This window comes from Eurosta solidaginis, chromosome 3 (assembly GCF_040869045.1).
Source record: "Eurosta solidaginis isolate ZX-2024a chromosome 3, ASM4086904v1, whole genome shotgun sequence".
Taxonomy (NCBI): domain Eukaryota; kingdom Metazoa; phylum Arthropoda; class Insecta; order Diptera; family Tephritidae; genus Eurosta; species Eurosta solidaginis.
This window is the reverse complement of record NC_090321.1, coordinates 174,960,964-174,985,531: the sequence shown is the minus strand read 5'-3', so window position 1 is coordinate 174,985,531 and position 24,568 is coordinate 174,960,964. Positions and strand designations below refer to the sequence as shown.

General features: G+C 38.9%; 2 protein-coding genes across 4 annotated transcripts in view; both read right to left on the bottom strand.

The window, feature by feature from the left end:
• Mccc2 (methylcrotonyl-CoA carboxylase subunit 2) overlaps positions 1 to 8,194 on the bottom strand; it is a 47,376-nt gene extending 39,182 nt beyond the window's left edge. The window contains exons 1-3 of the mRNA XM_067773916.1: positions 7,837 to 8,194; positions 7,528 to 7,781; positions 6,588 to 7,474 (exon numbers count right to left, since the gene is read on the bottom strand). Of these exons, the coding sequence (XP_067630017.1) occupies positions 6,588 to 7,474; positions 7,528 to 7,781; positions 7,837 to 7,968 (1,273 nt within the window). The 5' untranslated portion in view covers positions 7,969 to 8,194. The remainder of the gene's footprint in view (positions 1 to 6,587; positions 7,475 to 7,527; positions 7,782 to 7,836) is intronic.
• A 4,636-nt stretch (positions 8,195 to 12,830) lies between these two features.
• Positions 12,831 to 24,568, bottom strand: part of LOC137244642 (cell division cycle 5-related protein-like) — a 110,944-nt gene continuing 99,206 nt past the window's right edge. The window contains exons 1-5 of one of the 3 annotated variants that reach the window (XR_010951138.1): positions 20,938 to 21,224; positions 17,744 to 18,442; positions 17,475 to 17,682; positions 13,662 to 14,046; positions 12,831 to 13,602 (exon numbers count right to left, since the gene is read on the bottom strand). The gene's annotated coding sequence lies outside the window, so the exon portion shown is untranslated. Of the gene's footprint in view, positions 13,603 to 13,661; positions 14,047 to 17,474; positions 17,683 to 17,743; positions 18,443 to 18,486; positions 18,510 to 20,937; positions 21,225 to 24,568 lie in introns of those variants that run through there. The other 2 variants (XR_010951140.1, XR_010951137.1) reach the window with 2 other exon arrangements.

Sequence of the window (24,568 nt, the reverse complement as noted above, 5' to 3'; positions counted from 1 at the left end):
CACTCGTGAGTGGGAGTGCTCTCGATGCATTCACAATCACGCTGAATGCTTTTTTTACAGTCATGCAATCACTAACGGAATTTTTGAATGGAAAACTTGAAATCGCATTCAAACTTGGCTTATATATTTGAAATCACCCAATCATATTTGTAAAATGAATCAATCTTGATTTATAACTGTATTGATTGAATCATGTTACAGCTCTGCTGACTAACCATTATTTATTATGAAACTACCCTGTAAAAATCGCGAGTACTCCATGCATGCATGTATGGAGTACTCGCTATGGACCAGCCGATTGCTCCAAAATTAACCACAATTCATACAAAAAATATGGTCCAATTAACATTGCGATGTCCTAGGACTGGACCATATACTCCAGCTCCGCATTACATCAGAGTAATCCATGGAGTACCCACAGTCCAATAAACATCGTGTAGTGATTACAATCGTTAAAAACGAGCAATGATCGGCTTACAATATGTTCGTGTAGAAACATGAATTGGTCCATTGCTGCATTACAGTGGAGTATAATGGTAAGTACTCCATTGGACCACATGATCCAACGATTTTTGCAGGGTTGTCATTGTGCTTAGACGGATTCGATAGGGACTTTACGGTGGACCAAAGTTTACCTAACCGGCAGAGAGGTTACAACCGCTTAGGTGCTCCCCTCATTTCGCCTGTTTGTGTTGATCCACAAGCAATCTGATGCGTTGGTTTATATCCCTTATTTGGGAGTCGCCGAGATCGAGCTATCTTATAAAGTCACGCTCTCTCGCTAAATTTGCGGCCTCCGCCGGAAAGTGGGGCCGAATTTCGGGAATTCTACCGGCGGGAATGAAGCGAGCCAAGGCGGATTCTATGACCTTGCGGAAAGCAGGCTCCCCTTGGTGGGCATCAGTCGGGATAGGGAGGGCAGCAAAGCGGTTGTCTGTAAAGCATTTGTATTCGTCCCACATTCCTTTTTTGAAGTTTATAAAAGTGCGTTTTTCTGTGACGATGAAGTCGGCGGTACGCTCGAGCGAAATAAGTATAGGCAGGTGGTCGGATGCCAATGTTACCATCGGCTGCCAGTTAACGCAGTTGACAATGGAAATTGTGTCATTGTGCTTGTTGTTGTTGTTGTAGTGATAAGGTTTCTCCCCGAAGGCTTTGGGGAGTGTTATCCAATGGTCCTTTGCCGGATACAGATCCGGTACGCTCCGGTAACACAGCAATATTAAGGTGCTAGCCCGACCATCTCGGGAACGATTTATATGGCCACATTAAACCTTCAGGCCATCGCTCCCTCCCACCCCCAAGTTCCATGGGGAGCTTGAGGTCGCCAGAGCTTCATCTGTTAGTGAAACAGGATTCGCCGCGGATAGGTGAGGTTGACAATTGGGTTTGGAGAAGCTTTGTGCTTAGTCGGGTTCGATAGGGACCTTACGGTGGACCATAGCTTACCTACACCGACAGAGAGGTTACAATTCTTTAAGTGCTCCTCCCATTTCGCCCTCTTGTGTTCATCCACAAGCAATCTGATGAGTTGGTCAATGAAATTGAAAACAATATTTTGTGTCAGTGAATACATCACATGCACGACATACATGGAGTATGTCGGGGTTGCTAAGTAAGAGTTTAACCTGTAACAGTATCCAGGGCCCGTTTATGTATTACGATCCGTGATTGAAGCTCATTTTTTAATTCATAGACAAGTACTCGTTAGATCCATAAATTATTATTTTTTTGAAATAGTTTTCCCTACGAGTTCGGGTATTGGACTATGAGAACAAGGTCTGATCAAGACTCCAGCCACTAGGGAGTTGTGCTTTCAAATTGCGAGCCGAAAATATTATGCTGAGCCCTAGAAAACGTGTTTTCGAAGGGGACTTAGCTTTTTTAAAACAATGTTCTAATACTTTGTAGCGATACCTGTTAGTTTTTAACTTGTTATTCTCTTTTAATAATTTTATAATTTGATCAAATTACTTTTGCTTTGTAATTTCAAATTGGAAAAAATAAAATTAATTGAATTTAAGATTTCAGAATATCTACAAATTATTAATACTGGATACGTATCCTATAAATTGGTGACCCCGAACGCTTTTTCCAGCTACACAACTTTCCTCGGCAATTCAAAGATCCTTAAGAGAATTGTCATCAACTTTTAATTATTTCATCTCCGTTTTCCTTTGTTCAACGCGATGTTCACATCTCCTCCAATGACCCGCAGCGTTGCACGAGCACTGAACGCTCCAAGAGATCAGAATGCAGATCAAGAAGAGGAATTTTCTGATGCAAGCAACGTTGTGAATGCAGATTCACATCAAGCAAACGGATTCGCAACTCGTGTTCTCGTTCCAAAATTACAAGGCTATGAACTCAATAACGTGGAATCATGGTTTCGTCGCTTAGAATCATTTTTTATCCTTCAAGGAATCAATTCTTTGCCATCATCACAACAAGATGATGAAAAGTTTCACGTGACAATCATCAATTTGGATGAGCGGTTATATGATCAAGCATATGATGTGATTACAAATCCTCCTACAAACGAAAAATTTAGGACGCTTAAAGATACAATTTTAGCCAAGTTTTCTTCATCGTCCGTCGCACGTTTAGAGCAATTGGTATCAGGTATTCAGCTCGGAGATAACAAACCCAGCCACATGCTAACCCAGCTGCAACGTACAAACGTAACAAGAGACCAACAATTAATCAAGGATTTTTGGATGCAGCGTCTGCCAACTGCTGCGCGTGCGGTCATCGCTGGCGTTGCTAAGAGCAGTCCAATGATGTCCATTGAAGATCTTGCTCTTGTAGCCGACGAAATCTATGATAACATTAAGAAGAATGAAATAACTGAAATCGATTTTCAATCTTCCTCTTCGAACGTTAGTGCCATTCGAGACAACAGCAGATCCTTATCCGAACGCATGGCAAAAATTGAAAATTCGTTAACTCGTTTGGAAAAGATGTTCAACAGCGATCAAGCTCAGCCTAACGCTCGACGACAATCAAAATCATTTTCTCAGGAAACTGAATCTAAAGTTTGCTGGTACCACAACAAATTCGGGGAAAGTGCAACACAATGCAAAGCACCGTGCTCTTTCAGCTCAAAAAACTGAATAGGTTGGCGATGTATTCTTCAAACATCGCCAAGGATGAAAAAACACAACATTTAGTCAACAACAATAATCATCTCACTTCATCTATTCGCCTCTTCGTTAAAGATCGATCCTCGGAACGAAAGTTTTTAATTGATACTGGAGCAGACGTTTCCGTAGTCAGTGCATCTTCGTTTCAGATCTCACATTCAAAAACATTCTCATCTCAACTTTACGCAGCGAATAACACAGCTATTTCTACTTTTGGAACCGCTCATTTATCAATTGACTTGGGTTTGGGACGGTCTTTCCAGTGGAAATTTGTCATCGCACAAACCAATCACAACATCATTGGTGCAGACTTTCTCAATTATTTTGGTTTACTAATTGATGTCAAAAATTCTCTTTTGATTGACAATCGCACCAAATTAAAAACAAGATGTCTTCATGCTTGTGGCATTGGAACAATATCAATAAAATCATTTGATTCATCGTGCAGGTATTCCGTTCTTTTATCGAAATTTCCTGATATTACTCAACTCAATAAGATTGTTGCGCTACCAGTTGAGTTTTCAACAACGCATGTGATTGAAACTCGCGGAGCACCTGTAACCGCCAAACCTCGAAGACTCACGGATGAAAAGCTCAAAGCGGCAAAGGAAGAATTTGCCTTTCTCACGAAGGTTGGCATTTGCAGACCATCAAAAAGTCCTTATGCATCACCCTTGCATATGGTTCGTAAATCTAATGGTACATGGCGTCCTTGCGGAGACTACCGTGCACTTAATGCACAAACTGTTCCAGATAAGTATCCACTTCCCCATATCCAGGATTTTAGCAACATAATGTACGGTAAGTCTATTTTTAGCAAAATAGATTTGAATAGGGCATATAATCAAATACCCATCCGTGAACAAGATATTCCGAAGACAGCGATAATTACTCCGTTTGGTCTTTTTGAGTTTACGCATATGACATTCGGTCTCTGTAATGCTGCTCAAACTTTCCAGCGATTTATGAACGAAGTTTTGAGAGATTTAGACTTCACATTTTCATATCTTGATGATATCTGCATCGCATCTGAATCACGTTCCGAACATATCAACCATCTTCAACAAGTTTTTGAACGACTTCAAAAATTTCAGTTAACACTTAATCCATCTAAGTGTGAGTTTGGAAGAAGTGAACTAATTTTTTTAGGGCATCTCATCTCATCGGAAGGGATTCGTCCCTGTCCAAAAAAAATTGATGTAATCAAAAATTATCCACTTCCTACAGTTGCTATGGAGCTAAAAAGATTTTTAAATATGATAAACTTTTATAGAAGATTTATTCCTCGCGCTATTGAACATCAACAACCTCTTATTGATTTAATAAAGGGTAACAAAAAAAAGGACAAGACTCCAATTAAATGGGACTCGAAAACTCTTCAAAACTTTGATGCGTGCAAACAGGCACTAATTAATGCAACGCTTTTAGCACATCCGAAGTTGAATGCGGAGATTGTTTTATGCACAGATGCAAGTGAAACAGCTGTCGGGGCTGTTCTACATCAGATTAATGCTGGGCTAACTCAGCCTCTTGGTTTTTTCTCCAAGAAACTTTCGAATGCCCAAAAAAAATATAGCACTTATGACCGCGAACTGCTTGCCATTTATCTGGGTATTAAGTACTTTCGGTTTGCATTGGAAGGCAGAGATTTTGAAATATGGACTGATCATAAGCCCCTTTCATTTGCTTTCACTAAAAAACATGATTCTTCTTCTCCACGTCAAATTAGGCATCTCGATTTCATTGGACAGTTTTCTACTCGTATCGTATATGTACCAGGCGAAGAAAATATAACTGCGGATACGTTATCTCGCATCGAGTCTTTAAAATCAGATCGCGACGTTATTAATTTAGAACATATGGCAGATGCTCAGCGAAATTGTCCAGAATTACAGAATTTTCTTAACTCCTCTACCACTTCTCTAAAACTTAAATCTATTCAGCTGCCAAATTGTTCAAAACCAATTGTATGCGATTTTTCTATACAGTCCGCGCGGCCTTTTGTTCCGAAGTCGTTCAGGGAGAAGGTTATATTGAAATTTCACAATATTGCACATACCAGCGCCAGATCCACTTTCAACACTATTCGACAACGTTTTGTATGGCCACATATGCAATCAGAAATACCAAGGTTCGTAAAAGGCTGCATTCAATGTCAACGGTCTAAGGTTAGTAGGCATTCTGCATCACCGTTTGGAAAATATTGTCTTCCATCACAAAGATTTGAACATATCAACATCGATCTTATTGGTCCACTGCCACCATCAAATGGTTTTCAATATTGCCTTACAATCATTGATCGCTATACCAGGTGGCCTGAAGCAATTCCTATCACAGATATTAGCGCAAGAACTGTTGCAAAAGCATTAATTGATGGTTGGATTTCTCGTTTTGGAGTACCGGTTCGTTTAACTACCGATCAAGGAAGACAGTTCAGTTCAAATCTTTTTAGTGAACTTTCTCGGATTCTCGGCATTGATCATCTTCGTACTACCGCTTACCATCCTCAGTCTAACGGAATTATTGAACGATGGCATAGAACTTTGAAAGCGTCGTTAATGTGTTTTAATAGGTTAAAATGGACTGAGCATTTACCGATTGTCCTGCTGGGATTAAGATCAACATTCAAGCCAGACATCGGATCAAGTCCATCACAAATGTTTTACGGGACTGTACTTAAATTACCTGGCGAAATGTTTATCGATAGTCATTTCAAACCACAGGAAGAGTTTGTTAAGGAATTTACTCAGCTAATCAAAACCATCCGACCTGCAGACGCAGCTCATCATTCGACTACAAAACCGTTTGTTAATGGAAAATTAAATGATGTGACGCATGTGTTTATTCGTGTGGATAAAATACGTTCATCACTCACACCACCATACGACGGACCATTTGAAATTAAAAAACGTTTTCCCAAGTTCTATACTATTTTGGTTGGAGATCGAAGTTTGAATATCTCTATTGACAGATTGAAGCCTGCTTTCATTACAATGCAAAAATCTGGAAGTCTGCAAGAAAATTAATCAAACATTTCGACTTTCAAACATTTTATTTATTGATAGTCTGGCGGGGGAATACTGTAGCGATACCTGTTAGTTTTTAACTTGTTATTCTCTTTTAATAATTTTATAATTTGATCAAATTACTTTTGCTTTGTAATTTCAAATTGGAAAAAATAAAATTAATTGAATTTAAGATTTCAGAATATCTACAAATTATTAATACTGGATACGTATCCTATACTTAATTGGGTTTTTCTGTTTGATTGTCAAACAAATTTTGGTAGCACAATGAAATAATTCTGCATACGTGAGTTCTTGATAGACCGACCTGACCTGCCCTAAGAACCCAAACCCTTGATTAAAATGGGAATTGCTTTAGGCCACTTTCAAAGTAAACGCCTCATATATGCAAATACTTGGAGACGCGAATTTAACTTACCAGTAATATTTTGCAAAAATACCAATGGTATGTTGCGTTGGGCACAAAGTTGAATAAAATGAGCTCCTTTTAATGCACTCTCAGAAAAGAGCACACCGTTGTTGCCAATTATGCCTACTGTGTGACCATACAGTTTTGCAAAACCACATACCAAGGTTTCTCCGTAAAGCTTTTTAAATTCAGTAAAACGACTGCCGTCCACTAATCGAGCAATAACCTCTCGAACATCAAAACTTTTAGTTAACGTTGTACCAACAATTCCGTATAACTCATGCTGATCATATTTTGGTTCTTCAAAGGACTCGATATCAAAAGCATTACTTAACTTATTAGCCAATTTGCTTGAGTAGAGCAACTGTTCGTTGTAGTTATTTGTTGAAGCCAAGTTAAAATTTCGTACAACTTGTCTGGCTAAATACAGTGCATGTTCATCGTCAACTGCATAGTGATCTGTTACACCAGAAGTTTTACAATGTAAATCAGCACCACCCAAATCTTCAGCTGTAACTTTTTCACCAGTAGCTGCTTGCACTAAAGGTGGTCCAGCTAAGAATATAGTACCTTGTCTTTTAACTATAATGCTTTCATCGGCCATTGCGGGTACATATGCGCCTCCAGCTGTACAACTGCCCATAACAACTGCAATTTGAGGGATTCCTAGTGCGGACATATTCGCTTGATTATAAAAAATACGTCCAAAATGTAATTTGTCTGGAAATACTTCCGCTTGTCGTGGCAGGTTGGCACCACCTGAATCTACCAAGTATATACATGGTAAACGATTTTCCTGAGCAATTTCCTGGGCACGTAAATGTTTCTTTACAGTAATTGGATAGTAGGAACCCCCTTTAACTGTAGCGTCGTTTGCCACGACAACACATTCAGCTCTGCAATCAAAGATTTAATTTCGTATGATAATAGTATTTTAAGTCTAGCTTACCCACATACTCTGCCTATACCGGTAACAATTCCACCAGAATTTACTACTTCTTTGTCGTACAAATCATAACCAGCTAATGCACTTAATTCAAGAAAAGATGATCCTTTGTCAAGCAACAAATTAATACGCTCTCTGGCTATAAGCTTTCCCCGCGAAGTGTGTCGCTCAATAGCTTTGGGCCCACCACCGGTCAGTACTTTCTTAGTGGTAACATCGAGTTCATTTACTAAATTGGTCATTTCAATTACATTTTCCTAAAAAATTAATTGCATGTTTACTTCATAATAACTTTACAGTCGTTAATCAAACCTTGTACTCATTCGAGCTCTTATCAATTGAAGATGGCAAAACATCCGCATCACCAATGTGCAATAATTTGACAGTGCAACGATAGAAATATATGGCTTTGGAATTTTTAAGGAAAGACACAAACTTTAACATTATTATTGAAACGGCAAAAGAAAGAATAAAAAATTATAAACAAGAAAAAAATGCGATTGGTTACATCACATGGGATAAGCACTGATAATGTGAACTAGAGTTGGGTCGTTTCGTTCTGAACTTGTTCAATTGACCGGGTCTCTCGACTGAACAATTGAACTAGATCATCGATTTCGGTTCTATTTGTTCTTTTGGTTCATTTGTTCCTTTAGTTCGTTTTATCTACTTTCTCACTGCTCGTTCGCGAACATTGTAACCGTATAAATGCCTCATAAAGGTGTAAACGTATAAATTTATCTAGTGCGTAAACGAGCTGTCAAATTTTGTATGAAAAATCATTTACACAATTTGTATAAATTTACGCGCATATTGCATTGTGTAAACGCGGTAAACTCAAAGGAATGCAACCCTGCAGACATTACAGCAGGCATTTTCATCAGAAATCTCCAACATAAGCAAGTAAAGACGTTTTAGTTTTGATTTTTCACTTAATCTTGGCATTTTTTAATTTGTATAACAGTCAAACAAATTTTGTTTGGCAATAATACAGCTGATAAACAATCAAGTTTGTCAAAAGTATTACTAGGTGCGTTCATATAACCGCGTGTGTAAATTGATATAATTTTACACCTTCTAAGTTTATATGCTTTCATGAGTCCCCCTATTCTAAATTCATACATACATACGCAGAAATTCTGAGCACGAATGTCGATGATGCCAATTACACTATTATGGATACGCATCTTCGATGGAAGCAGTAAGGAAGGCGGTCGGCATGATGTGTTGGTGCACAGTGGCTAGTCATTGTCGGCTGGGGCGGGTCCTTGCCAACCTTACTGTTCCTGCGCCATAAGCAGAAAAAAGTTCCTATCATGCCTATCAAAACTGAAAGCTGTCAAAATCAAAAACCCTGACAGAAGCGCAGAGACCGACTCAAAACGCTTATCAATACAAAATAAAACAACATCCGGCCGAACCGGATGCCACGGACAGACCGTTACAACATTCAAAATTTAAACTTCAAAAAAAAATTCAAACGCAAAAAAAAATTACCGAACCGGACACGGCCGGTTACTAAAGCTGAAATTCAAAACAACAAAAAAACGCTGAAAAATTAAAATGCAAAAAGGAAAAGGGCCGAATATAAAGAGGGGCGCCGCGGGTGTTGTTGCGACGCCCGGTGCTTTGTCCCACCCTCAAAATCCATGGCCACCGACGCACCTATTTTTCGGTGGCCCCTTACCTGCTTTACCCTATGCCTTCTAAATCATTGGCGACGCCAGCATTCCCATATTATTAACAACTTTTATTCAAAATTCATTATTACTACTAACATAGCTTTCTCCTTTTTTTCTCTTATTTCTTACTACAAGGGTTTTGAATATATTTAAGCTTATAAAAATTTTTTTTTTTTTTTTTTTTAAACTTTATAGCAATCAAAAAGGCTATATATGTAATAAAATAAAAATATACTATATATGTAATAAAAAAAATCTTTTTTTATTCAGAAATTAGGATAAATGCCCTTTTCTCTTTTTTGTTTTACAAATCTATCTTAGGGCTGTACAGTTTGGATACAACTTCTGATTTGGGGCCCCCTTACAATATTAATAGTTGTTGTATTAAACTTACTTTGAGTTTAACTGAACACCATTTCGGTATTACACATAGTATAATGACAGTAATATGTACTATGCACTAAGAAATTAGTTATAAACGCAACTAGGACTAAACTTGGGGTAAATCCTACCCCTCAAAAATATTGTTTCACAAGCTCAAGTAAAACGTAAGCTTTTAGATTCATGGAAAAATTACCGAAGTCATTCACCTGTTCAGGTAAAACATGAACCCTTTAAACTTATAGTACAATTAATGAAATTGTTTTACTTGTTCAGTTGAAACGTTAACTATTTTACATGTAACAGTCAGGGTTGGTATTATTTCGGGTTTAGTTCGACTCAGTCACCAAAAAATGTATACAGCAAAAAGTTTTGTTTTGATAACGCAAGCTTACCCGCATTACTTGTTATTTGCGTCTCTCAATATAGAGTTAATGCATTTTACTGATAATGCAACTGAACTTGAATTACCCATAAAACTTTATTCCTTACCGAAACAATATCAACACTTTTGCTCGCTCCAAAATCATATTCGCCACGATGGCATCAATTAAAAAAAAATGTAATAGTAAAATTCTACCACAACGCAAAGCAAATTTTAATACCTGAAACACTTTTTTTTTGTTTCACAGGCAGTATAAATTGCACACCTATGACCATTAAAATATGCTTTGTTTTTTTGTTGGGTAATTTTTTTTTTGTATGCAACAATTTTGAACGTACAACAAGAATTGCTCTTTTTTTAACTTTTCATTTCCTCCGGTCATTGTGCATATTGCATTCGTATTCACATTTGCTTTGATTCTACAATAGGGTGATAGCCCTAAATTCGAGTATGGTGGTATATTAACATTACATAATGTTGCGGAGTCAAAAATATAATCTTAAAAGATAGGGTTAAGGCTACAAATACATAACTTTAGTTCAGTAGTGGAACGAACTCACCGCTTTAACCGCTGATGTTCGTTATCGCAATTGGAATGCCCGCAGGCCTATACTTGCTGCCCTGTGAACGTTGTTGTTGTTGTTGTAGCGATAAGGTTGCTCCCTGAAGGCTTTGGGGAGTGTTATCGATATGATGGTCCTTTGCCGGATAAAGATCCGGTACGCTCCGGTACCACAGCACCATTAAGGTGCTAGCCCGACCATCTCGGGAACGATTTATGGGCCACATTAAACATTCAGGCCATTCCCCCCTCCCCACCCACAAGTTCCATGAGGAGCTTGTGGTCGCCAGAGCCTCGTCTGTTAGTGAAACAGGATTCGCCGCGGATAGGTGAGGTTGACAATTGGGTTCGGAGAAGCTATATATTGCGCTGGCAACCTGAAGGGTTGCGTTACACAACCCCTTGAATCTGGTATTTAAGTCGCCTCTTACGACAGGCATACCTACCGCGGGTATATTCTGATCCCCTAACCCGCTGGGGGAAACTGTTCTAATGCCCTGTGAACGTCATTGTAGCTGGTTTATTGTAGCCCGTCTGGTCGTAGCTGATACGGGTTGTGCTAGTATTGTTATAGCCGGGATGGAAGCAGCCAATAAGGATGCGCTAGCAGTATTATTGCCGGTATGAACGCAGCTAATAAGAATGCGGCTAGTATTTGGGTCGGTGGTACCGCCTGTTGTTGGTGTTACCATTAGTGGCCGCAAGCCTATGTACGTGGCCCCGCTACGTGCATTGCAACTGGTGTGGCGGTACGTCTGATGGTTGTTGCGCTCGTGGTTGCGCTTATGAAGGAGATGGGGGAGGTACTACCGATGGTGTTGCCCGTGGTAATAGTAGGCACCGTTGGTGGCGGTTGGCGCTGTGGTCCGAGGTTACCAAATGACCCAGGTGGCGATAAAGCTTCGTGTTGGCCTTTACGCCGGTGGTAGTGTCCTCACTAGGTTAAGATTTATTACCACCCAATTTTTTACATTTGCTGCGCTGCATACAATTGCCACTTGAACATGCCTAATGGTTGATAGGTTAAATGCAAATCTAATTCTGTCGTTGTTTCATTGATGGGAAAATGTTCACGTTGTAAGTTCCAATAATCATTTATAAACACACTAGGTAAATACGTTTTACCACCATCATCCTTTTTGGTGTCGATCTGGCCGGAAACTCGGCGATTTTTCTCGATTTTTATTTCTTACCAAAATTTTTTTATCTTTCTTCGTGTGTATGCAGCCGGAAACTCGTGGCAATTTTTCGCTAGTGATCGCCGTTCTGTTTTTCTCCTTGCTTTCGATACTTTTGGTATCGCAACTTTCGCCACATCACTAGGTGTGTTCTCGCGAATACGCTCCTAAGTGATCGTAGCCGTAGACCGTAACAGCAGACCGTAACAACACTAAAGATATGTGTGTGGCACTGCTAAAACAATATATGTATGGACTAATTATGAAAAACATCTTTTGTAAGAAACTAATTACATTTATTAAACTTGAAAAGATCATATTTACAATTTGTGTCTGTACTCTTTCAATTTTCTGGATCTTACGAAATTTGTAACTTTTTTTGAAGTTAATTAAACATATATATATATATATATATATTAAGTTATTTATTCATAATACATTTAAATATTTAAGCATTGCTGCATACACACCCTCATCTATACTTTTTGGCTTTTTTCGCGGGTGCAGTGAACAAATTTGCTTGAAAACAAAAAAGAACAGATAAACAAAAAGAACAACTTGCTCGTTCATCAGAAAAAGAACTAAAGAATCGAATCTCTGAAATGAACAAAAAAGCGCAACTCTAATGTGAACAGCATGGTTCAACTATATGGTTGGCTCATCTGTACAGCAACAAATTATGTCTGTTCAAATTGTCAAAATCTGTGTATTGCTATTACCCTGCAAAAACACTCCACGTCATTTTACCAGTCATTTTACGGTCATTGTGACTTTCTGCAGCGGTTATATTCATAGTCATTTTTGCATGGGCGGATTAGGTTTTGTGACCAAATTTTCCGTTTCGTTCCTATTAATGTGATCGTGAATTCCGCTCCCACCTATAGGACGTGAGCATAGTACTGTGCTGCTCACACACGTCACAATGCTCGTCAAATGGCGGTAATTTTTTCGTCATTTCACTCTACATTTTCGAGTCATTTGACAATCAATTTTACTGCGGTTTTACCATTTATATAACCGCCATATAACGTGAATTTTACCTGCAGATTTACTTTACCTGGAGCAGCCATATGAATAAAATATGAACCAAAACAATTTAATTTTCAATATTTATTATTTTCAATATTATTATATATGTACATGAAATTGGAACTTATATTAATCCAGTTCATATAAAACAGAAGAACTTTAATAATAAGTAAATTCGCTTAATTGGTTTTTGTTTTCCAATTGAAATCTCTTCTAAGCGAGCAAAAAAATAATATTAAGCTTTAGAAAAAACTCCAATTATTTGAATAATCTACAACTTAAAGCTTAGTAGAAATTCAGATTAGGTTTACTCTTTTTTCAGATCAAGAATATTCAAAGGTGTCGTGGAATCCCATTGCTGTCGTAATTGATGAACTTAAAAATGTACGACTAGTAATTGAGTCAGACTTATTATTGTTCTAAATCTAATCATTCAAGCAATAATTCTGCAACCCATAGCAGGAGTATTGATTGGTTTCAAATCTAATTCCGACAGCAATCGTATCACATCCCTTATTATATATGTACGTGATATTGCAACTTAAATTAATACTGTCGATATAAAGAAAAGTAAATACTTTAATAATAAATAAACTCTCTTAATTGGTTTTTGTTTTCCAATTGAAATCTTTTCCTGTGCAAGCACATCGCTAACCTGTGTTGGCAAAAGATATGATTATACTGTGTTCGATAGATAGTCGGACGAGCCGCTACTCGGCGAAGTAGAGATCACCGTTGTATCGGTGGCAGCTGTTACAACAGCAGTTTCTAACTTTACAACATCCGTACATTGTGATGAATACTTCACTGCCTTTTTCAATTGCTTGGCGCCAGCAATTTTTGCTGTTTGTAAAGCTTTAGCTGTAATGCAAATATATAGATGGGTTAAAGTGGTTTTTGTATGTTATTCAACAACTCACCCTATACCATCATCACAGCCTCCTCGTCGATTTTGAATATGTGTACTATTTCAGTATTCAGACCCAGTTCGTTTGGGGCAATATTTTCGATTTGAAGAATATGTATACTATCCGTTAGGCAGACAATTAGGTTCAATCGATTCATTCATATACTGTGGGTATTTGAGCCGTAGACGCAATGGCAGATATTTTGATTCTTTTTCAAGTGTAACATTTGTAAACAGTTGGGTTTCTCTGCTGTCACCATCACCACTAGAGAGCTATTGAAGAAACGCTCGACCAAGATAATATGTGAGATTTACACGCATAGATTTCTTCCACCTTTTCACAGTTATTGATGGAGAATATGCGAAAGCCATATTTACCATCCAATACCGAAATAGAACTGTAGAGGAAGAAACATTTTATAAAATTTAATAAAATCAAAAAATTATAGTTGTGCTAAAATGGGGTAACGTATTGTACGTTAAAGTATAGCGAAGTCTCAGCGGCTTTGTCCTGGTGAAAATTGAATTTGAATAGGTTTTATTCTTCATTCTTAGAAACATGTACGAAGGTACCTGGTAAGATATTAAAAATCCTCAACGCTCTTTTTTGCTATAACTAAAAAAACTCATATTCAAACATCTGTTTAACTTCTACATATCAATAGCTACCTTTACCACCAGGAGTCACTATTGCTTCTACGCCTATGCTATTGTTTCCTACATCGATGAGCTTTGTAATAAAATAAACAGCTATCTCCCCAATCTCTCCAGTTTTGTCGCCTCGCGAAACCTGATATTTTCACCAACCAAATCATCGGTGATCTTATTTAAAACATGACCGCGCCAAATGTCGACCATATGGCATTACCCTACCGACTGTCTTACACCCTAAAATTTTGGGTGTGACTTTCGATCAGGATCTGCATCTTGGAGATCATGCACTAGCAATTGTAACGAAAATCGTCGTTGGTGTGAGGGCTTAGCCGATCTCCATAGCGCCCGACTATGAGGAGGAGCTGTTTAGGACTGGCATCTACGCCGTTTCGCCTCATTGGAGGGCGGCGGGATGTCGGTGACCAAGAACTGCCAACCCCCTAATCCAGGGTGTTATGCGGACCGTGCCTGTTGGACGATTTGTAGCCAGGGGATAAATTCGGCTGTATTCGAACGGAGCCTTCCCGGACCACCTGGGGGAGTATTGATGGCCTTACCACAGTAAGGGGCGCTGCTGTGGCTGACGGTTCTTTCCCCGTATATAATACTGGAGCGCTGAGCCCGCCTTGTCGGGCTGGTGGTCGTACGACCAAGGTGAACGACTCATTACCTAATTTTCATAAGGACGATGATAAGAAGAGGACTGAGCGAGAGTAGTGCTAATTCAATGAACTCCGTGTTGGAGAAGCACACAAATGAAAAAGGAGTAGAAGAGTGGAGAAGGGTACGGAGCAAAGAGCTCTCTCGAAGTACCGTGCAGTACTAAGAATTGTACAACGCTTGGGAGCAGTGGTGGACCCAACATAAGAGATCGAGCGCTTGGCATGAGCTCATGAGGCGGTAGAAGTAGGCCGAAGGCAGTTCAATCGGTATGAGGAGGAAGAAGCGTCGAATGGCAGAATGAAAAGGCAACGTTCGGCGGAAGGCGACAAGCCTGCTTTCAAGAGGCAGAAAGGGCCCAGTCCCAGAGCCGCGACGCAGGGCAGTCCCATAGACAAGACAAGTAGGCCCAAAGCTGTAAGACAGATGGGCCCCAATAGCAAGGTAGCAACTACCTCGAAGGCTGCGAGTCAGAGGGAAGTTCCAACTATGGAAGTAGGAGATAAGCCAAAGGGAGATAACGCTAATAATCCGACTTTCTCGGAGGTGCTAGAGGGAGCTAAGACTTCGGCTTTCTCGGAGGTGCCAAAGGGAAATAATACTAAGACGCCGGCTTTTCCCGAGAAGATGAGTGATGTGCAAAGCAGTCACTGACTGTGGCGCTGGTTGATCGTAGCAGTCCTTTCGAACAGATGACTAGTGAAAGGTGGAGATCTGTAGAAAAGGAGCTTATTAGCTTAATGCTTAAGATGATGCGGGAATAACCAAGTAAGCTCCTTCCAACCTTTGATTCGGGGGATGGTATAATGGTATGAAGATGATAGCGTGCGACAACATCGCGAGCTTGCGGTGGCTGGAGGAAGTGGTTCCAAACCTCTAAAGGCAGGGCACGAACGCGCGTTTTGAGATGGTGGATAAAGCGCAAATCCCCAAGGTACCAAAAGTTAAGGTATGGATACCATGCGTGATGAAGTCGGAGGATACACTGCGATTTTTGCAGAATCAGAATCCGAACATACCGACACAGGATTGGAAGGTACTTACTGTATCTCGGCCTACGGAGGAAGGTCAGTTATACATCTTCCAAATAAACAAGCAGGCGGAGGATATATTGTACGCGCAGCTTGGAAAAATGTCCTTAGGTACAGGCAAAATTTATATGCGACTCAGGAAAAGAAGTCGCGGGTATTAAAGTCCTAACACGCTGGACGTGGGCGAAGTCTAAAAGGACCTCAAAAGCCTAAGGGAAAAAAGACAGGTGGAGGTAGCCCACGTCACCCCGAATGTGTTAGAAGGGGACCAACAGCCAGATGGTGCTGTGAGTCGCACAGAGGAACACCCGGCACAACAGGTACAAGAGGCTGAAGGGGGCTTCGAACTTTCTAAACCAAAAGGGCTAGGGGAGGACGACGACGTCACGATGAAGGTGCTGGAGGGGGACAAGCAGCCCATTGGTGCTGCGAGTCCTACAGATAAACCTCCAACACAGTAAAGTGGCGTCGAGGGAACTCCTCCTCCTAACGCGCTGATCCATGAGCCGTGGCTTCCATCGGGAAGAAAGGTTTCTGGATCAGTAGACACCGCATTGCATAGGGTGGTAATAAGCATAGAAAAAGCCCTGGAATATAAGGAATATGCTCTAGAAATCTTCTTAAGCTTTGCCGGGGCTTTCTAAATGGGCGATTATTGATGGTCTTAATTACGTTAAAGTACATCCAGCCTTACCCAGATGGATCGACTGCATGTTAAACTGCAGTAAGATTACATCGCAATGGGGATTGTACGCGGCCACGAAATTAGTGGACAGGGGCACTCCGCAGGGAGGGGTGCTATCACCTCTGCTGTGGACGCTGGTCTAGGGGATTGTACGAGGGACCAGAAAAACTTACGGTTTACGCAGATGACGTTGCATATGGTCTTGTTTACAAAGAGGTACAAGGTCCCTAATTGGACCAGGCCTAAGTTAGGAGGGGCGACTCTACGGGAGAAACCTTGCACAAAATATCTAGGAATGATCCTAGACAGTAAGCTGTCATGGCAGCTCAACGTGGAGGAGAGGGTGAGGAAGGCTTCAACGGCACTTTATGCATGTAAAAGAACCGGCATATACGATCAGAAGGAACTCGATGACGATGCCTCAAAACTAACAACCAAAAGCAATAATTATCATTTCACTGACACAAATTTTATAGTTTTTTTTTCGGGATTTGGACACAATGTTGTTGTTGTTTTTGTAGCGATAAGGTTGCTCCCCGAAGGCTTTGGGGAGTGTTATCGATGTGATGGTCCTTTAGCCGGATACAGATCCGGTACGCTCCGGTAACACAGCACCATTAAAGTGCCAGCCCGACCATCTCGGGAACGATTTATGTGGCCACATTAAACCTTCAGGCCATCCCTCCCTATAGCATCATGTAACGAAGCTCAGTTTCTTCCAAAAATTGTTCAACACTGCCACGTAAAATCAATGTACTTGTTCTAATGCAACCTAAAAATGAAATTAATGCCAAACCTTGGAAAATGATGAAACGTTCACCACCAACAAAATGCAAAAACTTTTCATCCTCCTCCCGTGACCATTCTGTCTTCTTTATGCTAGGATCAAGCCATTCGTACCAGCGTGCCTTACATTGCTTGGCAGATTTGCGGTGCAGCAGTGATGCAATACGTGACCACTGGTTTTTGCCATATTTCATTACAGCTGCTTTGAGGATTTCATCCTGAAAGTTATCAATTTAGTTAATAAACGGCCAAGAGTAACCAGTCGCGTCAAATGCTTACCTCAGTGTTTCTCCACACACCACCTTTTATCATAATTCGCGGCATGGTGCTATATAATTGTGAATTCTTTCGATGAGAACAAAAATCAAATCAAAAATTTTTGTCGAAATAAACAGCAAAAATCATTGTATATTAAAGACTTTGGGAAAATTTTAGAATAGCACGCCCCGAGTTCGGGGTAAAACTTGGTATCAAATGAAAGAGGGAGTTCTCCCGATCACAAATATATATATTTTAAAGTGCGCACTCTTATAGTTTAAAAGTTATTTGTTGTTAAAGTTTGCAAATTTAGCAAATTTCTATAGCACTTTAAATTACAATTTACACATCTTTCAAAACCTTAATCCACATACATTTCTATATAAATTGGCAACGATAAACTTAAATTGCATTTTTGTATATTTCACATTTCATTTTTGCATTGTTTTCACTTATTATAAATGTTTTTATTAAATCAATCGCGTTTTTGTAGCAACATGCACATATATATATATATATACATATATTTTATTGATGACATTACAAAGCTGTGCTGCCACATATATATACGTATACACATATAAAATTTGTATAGAAATTTGCAAACTTTAACACCAAATAACTTTTAAATTATAAGTTTGCGCACTTTAAAATATATATATATGTGATCTGGAGAACTCCCTCTTAATTTTAAATCTTTCCGGAGATATTCCATTTAGCCTTTGTGGATGATGAATCTAAATATTCCATTAGTCGATGCGAACCCATTATTGAACCTGAAGATGCTTACCACCCTTCCCTCAAAATAGTTTACGAAGTTGTAAATTATGCTTGTAACAGCGGAAATAAACGATACGACTCCAGTTATCGCTTCGACTTTGCGAAGGCCAATTTTAAAAAATTAAATCGTGATCTATCTCGAATAGTGTGGCCAACATTTAATGCTGATGTGGAGCAAAGCGTTTCTGACTTTTACAATACCATTTACTGTCTTTTTGAAAAATACGTACCTAAGCGGATTTGTGTACATTCCGATACAAGCCAAGTATGGTTCACTAAAGAGCTGAAAATTTTAAAGAATAAAAAGTCTCGATCTTTCAAGTTGTTCAAAAAGACGGGTTTACATAACCATTACTTACAGTACTCGATTCTACGCTGCAAGTATTTTCAATTGAACAAAAAGTGTTACAAAGCTTATCTTTGTAAAATGAAAAGAAATATAACTTGCAACCCGAAGGCATTTTACGGATTCGTAAACTCTAAACGCAGGGTGAAAGGGTTTCCATCATCCATGAAATTCCAAGATAATATTTCCAGCGATGATCAAGAGATCGCCGACTTCTTTGCGGAATTTTTCAAATCAAATTACTCTATTGAGACCAACGTTCCACCTAATGAATACCCATACCATATTGATTCATGTTATTCAATCAGAGCTCCATTTATATCTTCAGAAGATGTATTATCTTATTTAAAAACTTTAAAAGTATCATATTCATACGGCCCCGACAGGATCCCGACACACTTTCTTAAAAAATGTGCCGCAAACATCTATCAGCCGCTAACCGATTTATTTAATTTATCTTTAATTTATGGCGTTTTCCCAACAATATGGAAGGAATCTTTTCTTATTCAGCTTCATAAAAATGGAAGCAGGTCTTCAATAGAAAACTACCGGGGCATAGCAAAGTTATCCGCTATCCCAAAGTTATTTGAGGCTATTGTTACCCACCACCTAACATTCCCTATTTCCCCATTATTGCAAGCTCGCAGCATGGGTTCTGTAAGGGCAAATCACCTATCACCAATTTACTAGAATTTACCACCCACGTTTCTAATGGATTTAGAAAAGGCCTTCACACTGATGTAATTTACACCGATTTCAGTAAAGCTTTCGACTTATTCATAAGCTCAGTCAACTCGGTTTTCAACCCCGTCTTATATGTTGGATTTCTTCGTATCTTGGTTATCGTACGCAAAAAGTAATCTTTAAAAATACACTTTCTGGGGTCATCAATGTTTCTTCTGGTGTTCCTCAGGGCAGCCATCTTGGTCCGATTCTGTTCTTGTTGTTCATAAACGATATATCTGGTACAATTAAATACTCAAAAATCTTGATGTACGCAGACGATGTAAAACTTTTCAAATCATGTGCCTCGGTTGAGGAACATTCCTTGCTTCAAATGGATTTAAATCACTTGGTTACCTGGTGCAATGTAAATTATATGCCGCTCAATCTCAGAAAATGTAAATTCATGTGTTTTTCTCGGAGAGTTTCGCCACCAGCTTCATATACAATTAACAACTATAGTCTAGAAACTGTAAATAATTTTATTGACTTGGGAGTCATGATGGACTCCAAACTTAGTTTCAATCTTCATATTAATGCTACAGTGAATAAAGGCAAAGGTGTTTTTGCATTTGTTAAACGGTGGTCAAAAGAATTTAACGAACCTTACATAACTAAAGCACTTTTTACAACATTAGTTAGGCCAATATTAGAATACGGCTCGATAATTTGGAATCCGCGTTATCAAGTCCATGCAGACAGTCTCGAATCAATACAAAAACAATTTTTACTATTTGCCTTAAGAAATTTCCAATGGGACTCTTTAACTAATCTTCCACCTTATACTAATCGATTAAAGCTTATCAATCTTCCAACTCTTGCTAGTCGAAGGGAAATGCTTGGTGTGATATTTATGACAAAACTTTTAAATGGATCAATTTCGAGCCCATTCCTTCTGAATGAAGTGAACTTTTGCGTTCCCTCTCGGACATCGAGACACTTCAAACCTCTTCTGCTGAAACAATGTAGAACCAATTTCGAACAAAATGAACCTTTTCGGCGTTTATGCCAAGATTATAACTCTCACTCAAACACATTTGATAGCTCGGACTCCCTTTTTTCTATAAAAAAGATTGTTCTCACCTCTCTAAATTAATGTATAATACGTTTGCTTCTGTTCTCTTTAAGTATTACGCTTGGCTGATGAAATTTCTTCTGTAGCTGAGCAGTCTCAGATCGTGACGCTTGACAAACCGCTGCCCATCAAAGACTCGGCAAAATAAAAAAAAAAAAAAAAAAAAAAAGTTATTATATATATATATAAATCGATCGTGTGAACAGGATTAGCCTGGTTTCATTGGGCCACTTGAGGGCAGCGCGCTGCCACAACGTCCATTAAAAAAAAAAAAAAAAAAAAAAAAAAAACTCTCAAAATTGAAAAATTTTTCGACCACCAAATGTTTTGTTGTCTCTGCTGAATTAGAAATGGCGGATTTTTTTGCACGCAAAAATGACGTATTTTGCTATCCCTATAAAAATAATAGGTGCGAGAGAGCACGATACATTGTGGGAAAGCTAAATTTGTCAACATGCTATTTCATTTGGAGAATTTTTCATTCCAAATCGTCACCCCTGTCAAAAATTCGTGTGTCTGTGTGCGTTTTTGGTCACACGATTTTTGCAGGGTAGGCATGCGCCCCTATTATGAATTTTCATACGATACACGATAAACGCTTGTTAGCGTATCGTAAAAAATCAGCTTTCATATTGCGATTTCCACACGCCCGATAGATGTACTATTGTGAATGACAGCAGAGCTTTGTTTACAAATTATTGTGAATCTATACGGGATAGCAAAACAAAACTCAAATACTAAAAATTCAATTGTCTTGTACGTAAAAGTGGCAAAAGTTTTTAAAAGCTGTAATAATAACAAGTTTTCTGCAACCTCTGTTGCTTTTATATAAACTCGAATGAACAAATTGACGAAACTCGCATAAAGGCCATAGAAAGAACATTGAGAGATGTTTACAATCTTCTTAAAATGAACTCTACACTGTAAGTACTTCACGTACTAGATAGAAGTAAAAAAATAGACATTGTGAATGATGACTAAGTGTGTTATCTTATCTGTCAACTGCCTGACAGGCTGTTCAATATGGCTACTTTTCAACGTTTTGACAGGCTGTTCAATATGGCAGCGCCTATCTTCAGCGGGTGATAGAAAGAGAGACAAAACGAGACAGCGATAGTCAAATACAAATCAGGTGATCCAATCACTTTGGAATTTTGACGTTTATGCAGAAGATATCACACTTAGTCATCATTCACAATGAAAATAGATTTCAGAGTATGTCTTAACAGAAATAGAAGGCAGTTTGCGCACCCGTAAAAATAGATCATCCGCCCCAAATATTTTGAAATTTTGTGCCACTTTAAGGTTTCTTGCCAGGGTGTTGCAACAGAGTGTTGGGAATGAGGCTTTAGTTAGATTCTTTTGGATTTTTAATTTTATATTTACTTTTGTTTAAATAGCTCCCGACGTATCGTGCTATCGTGCAAAAATTTATCAACGATAGCTAGCGTAGAAAATTGAACAGTTGATGCGATAGTGAGCGTATGGCAATACCACGATAAATGCTAACGATCGGGTTTCACACGCTAGAATTTATTTCATAATACGGTATAACAGATTGCAAACGTTTATCGTGTATCGCCCTGCAAAAATCGTGTGACCAAAAACGCACACAGCCACACGTATTTTTGACAGGGGTGACGATTTGGAATGAAAAATTGTGCAAATGAAATAGCATGCTGACAAATTTTGCTTTCCCACAATGTATCGTGCTCTCTCGCACCTATTATTTTCATAGGGATAGCAAAATACGTCATTTTGCGTGCAAAAAATCCGCCATTTCTAATTCTGCAGAAAAGTGGAAAATTTTTTCAATTTGTGTGATTTACATTTTGCAGAAATTAATATACGCATTCTTTAATATTTTTTGGTCTACTAAAGTGTGTTTTAGCAAAAAAAAACTCATATCAATGTGTGCATGTTTATAAAGAAAGAAAGTGAAATATGTAATTGCATAGTATAAATAATCGTGAGCAATTCTAATGCAGAATAGTAAATTTTGATTTCCACATACATACAAGAAAAAAATTCTTGTTACCATTAAGAGTTATTATCCAAAATTGAAAAAAAAAGATTAGAAAATTCGGTGTAAAAAAACGGCTGTGTGCAATAAAATAGCCTCTCTTGTTGAGATACCCCTCCATGGTTTCCATTAATTATTGTGACGGAGGTGTGTTTGCAGCAGCAAAGTGAACCCAAACAGTGTAGGTCGTGGTGGTTGTTGTTCGTGGTCCGCATCAACTGGACCAGGTGGGGCAATGACGCCACATTCAGTTATACCAAGGTATATACCACAACAGCAACCAGGTAATGCAAGGCCACGATAGCAGCAGCAACAACCTCCCAAGGCTGGCTATCATCGTTGATTTATAAAAAAACAGTGTTGTGCATCTGTAATGCTTAAATATTTCCTCTGTTGAAACAGTTTCCACGATTCACTGTTCAACGAAAGCAGCAGCCAGCGTATGCCACCACCGAACAGCTGATAACAAAAACTTGGATGCACAGCAGTTTAAAGCCAAAATGGAAGTTGAGGAAATATCTGAAAATAAGGTAAATATATGTTTCGCGTTATTAACAAAATCGCCCTAAATTTTATGAATTAACAGATCGCTACGAACGACAAAGCACCCGAACGTGTGATCAAAGAAAGCACTACAGAAATTATTGCCGTCGGGGCCGTATTCTACAATCCAGTACAAGAATTTAACCGTGCTTTAAGTATTTCAGTACTTAATGTATACTCAAACCGGATGAAAAGAGAGCGGGAAGCGGCGGAAAGCAAGCAATGCTAATGACAAGAAACCATACACGGCTGGTGGTGTAAAATACGACGATGGACTGCGAATATTGGAAGCGCTTGCTGCAACAGGTTTACGTAGCATAAGTTATGCAAAAGAAGTAGCAGGCATGCGTGAAATTGTTGCAAATGATCTATCTAAGGTGGCAGTAGATTCCATTAGCGTAAATATGCGACACAATGGAGTGGAACATTTAATTGTGCCAAGCGAAGGGGATGCAATGTAGGTTTGATATACGAATCAATAGCTAGTGATTTAACTGTAATAATCAATAATAAAATTCGCAATAGGACTCTCATGTACCTTTCAACTTCATATGAGAAGCGTTTCGATGTTATAGACCTTTTGGTTGTCCGAATCGCTTTCTGGATGGCGCTATACAATCACTGACGAGTGGGGGTTCATTACTTGTAACTGCGAATGATATGGCTGTGCTGGCAGGCAATACGCCTGAAGCCTGCAATGCCAAATATAGTTCTGTTCCTTTGCGTATGAAATGCTGCCATGAGATGGGATTGCGTATACTATTGCATTGCATTGAAACGCTTTCTAATCGTTATGGAAAATATATTGAGCCACTTTTGAGCATTTCTGCCAATTTTTATATGCGCGTATTTGTGCGTATGCATAGTAGTCAACCGAAGTGTAAATATAGCATGAGGTTGGTATACAGCATTTTGGCCTTTTACCACAATCCAATTACTTACCATATCTTTATATTATGAACACAGCAAACAATGAATGGTATTTAAATGCACTGGTTGTGATACCTCTAAGCTACAGCCTATGGGTATTGTAAAAAGCAAGATCTCAGATAAAGACAATGCGGAAGTAAAATTCGGTATACCAACTGGACCAAATGTTAATACAAATTGTGCGCATTGCGGTGATAAACATCATGTAAGTTTCAACTATCCCACTTAAGTATTTAAACTCGAATAAATCAAATTATTTCCTTCTTACTTAATTGGTGCTTAACCGTTTAAACGGTTACTTACTTACTTACTTAATTGGCGCTTAACCGTCTAAACGGTTATGGCCGTCCAACAAGGCGCGCCAGTCGCTCCTTCGCTCCGCCAACCGGCGCCAATTGGTCACACCAAGGGAGTTTAAATCGTTTT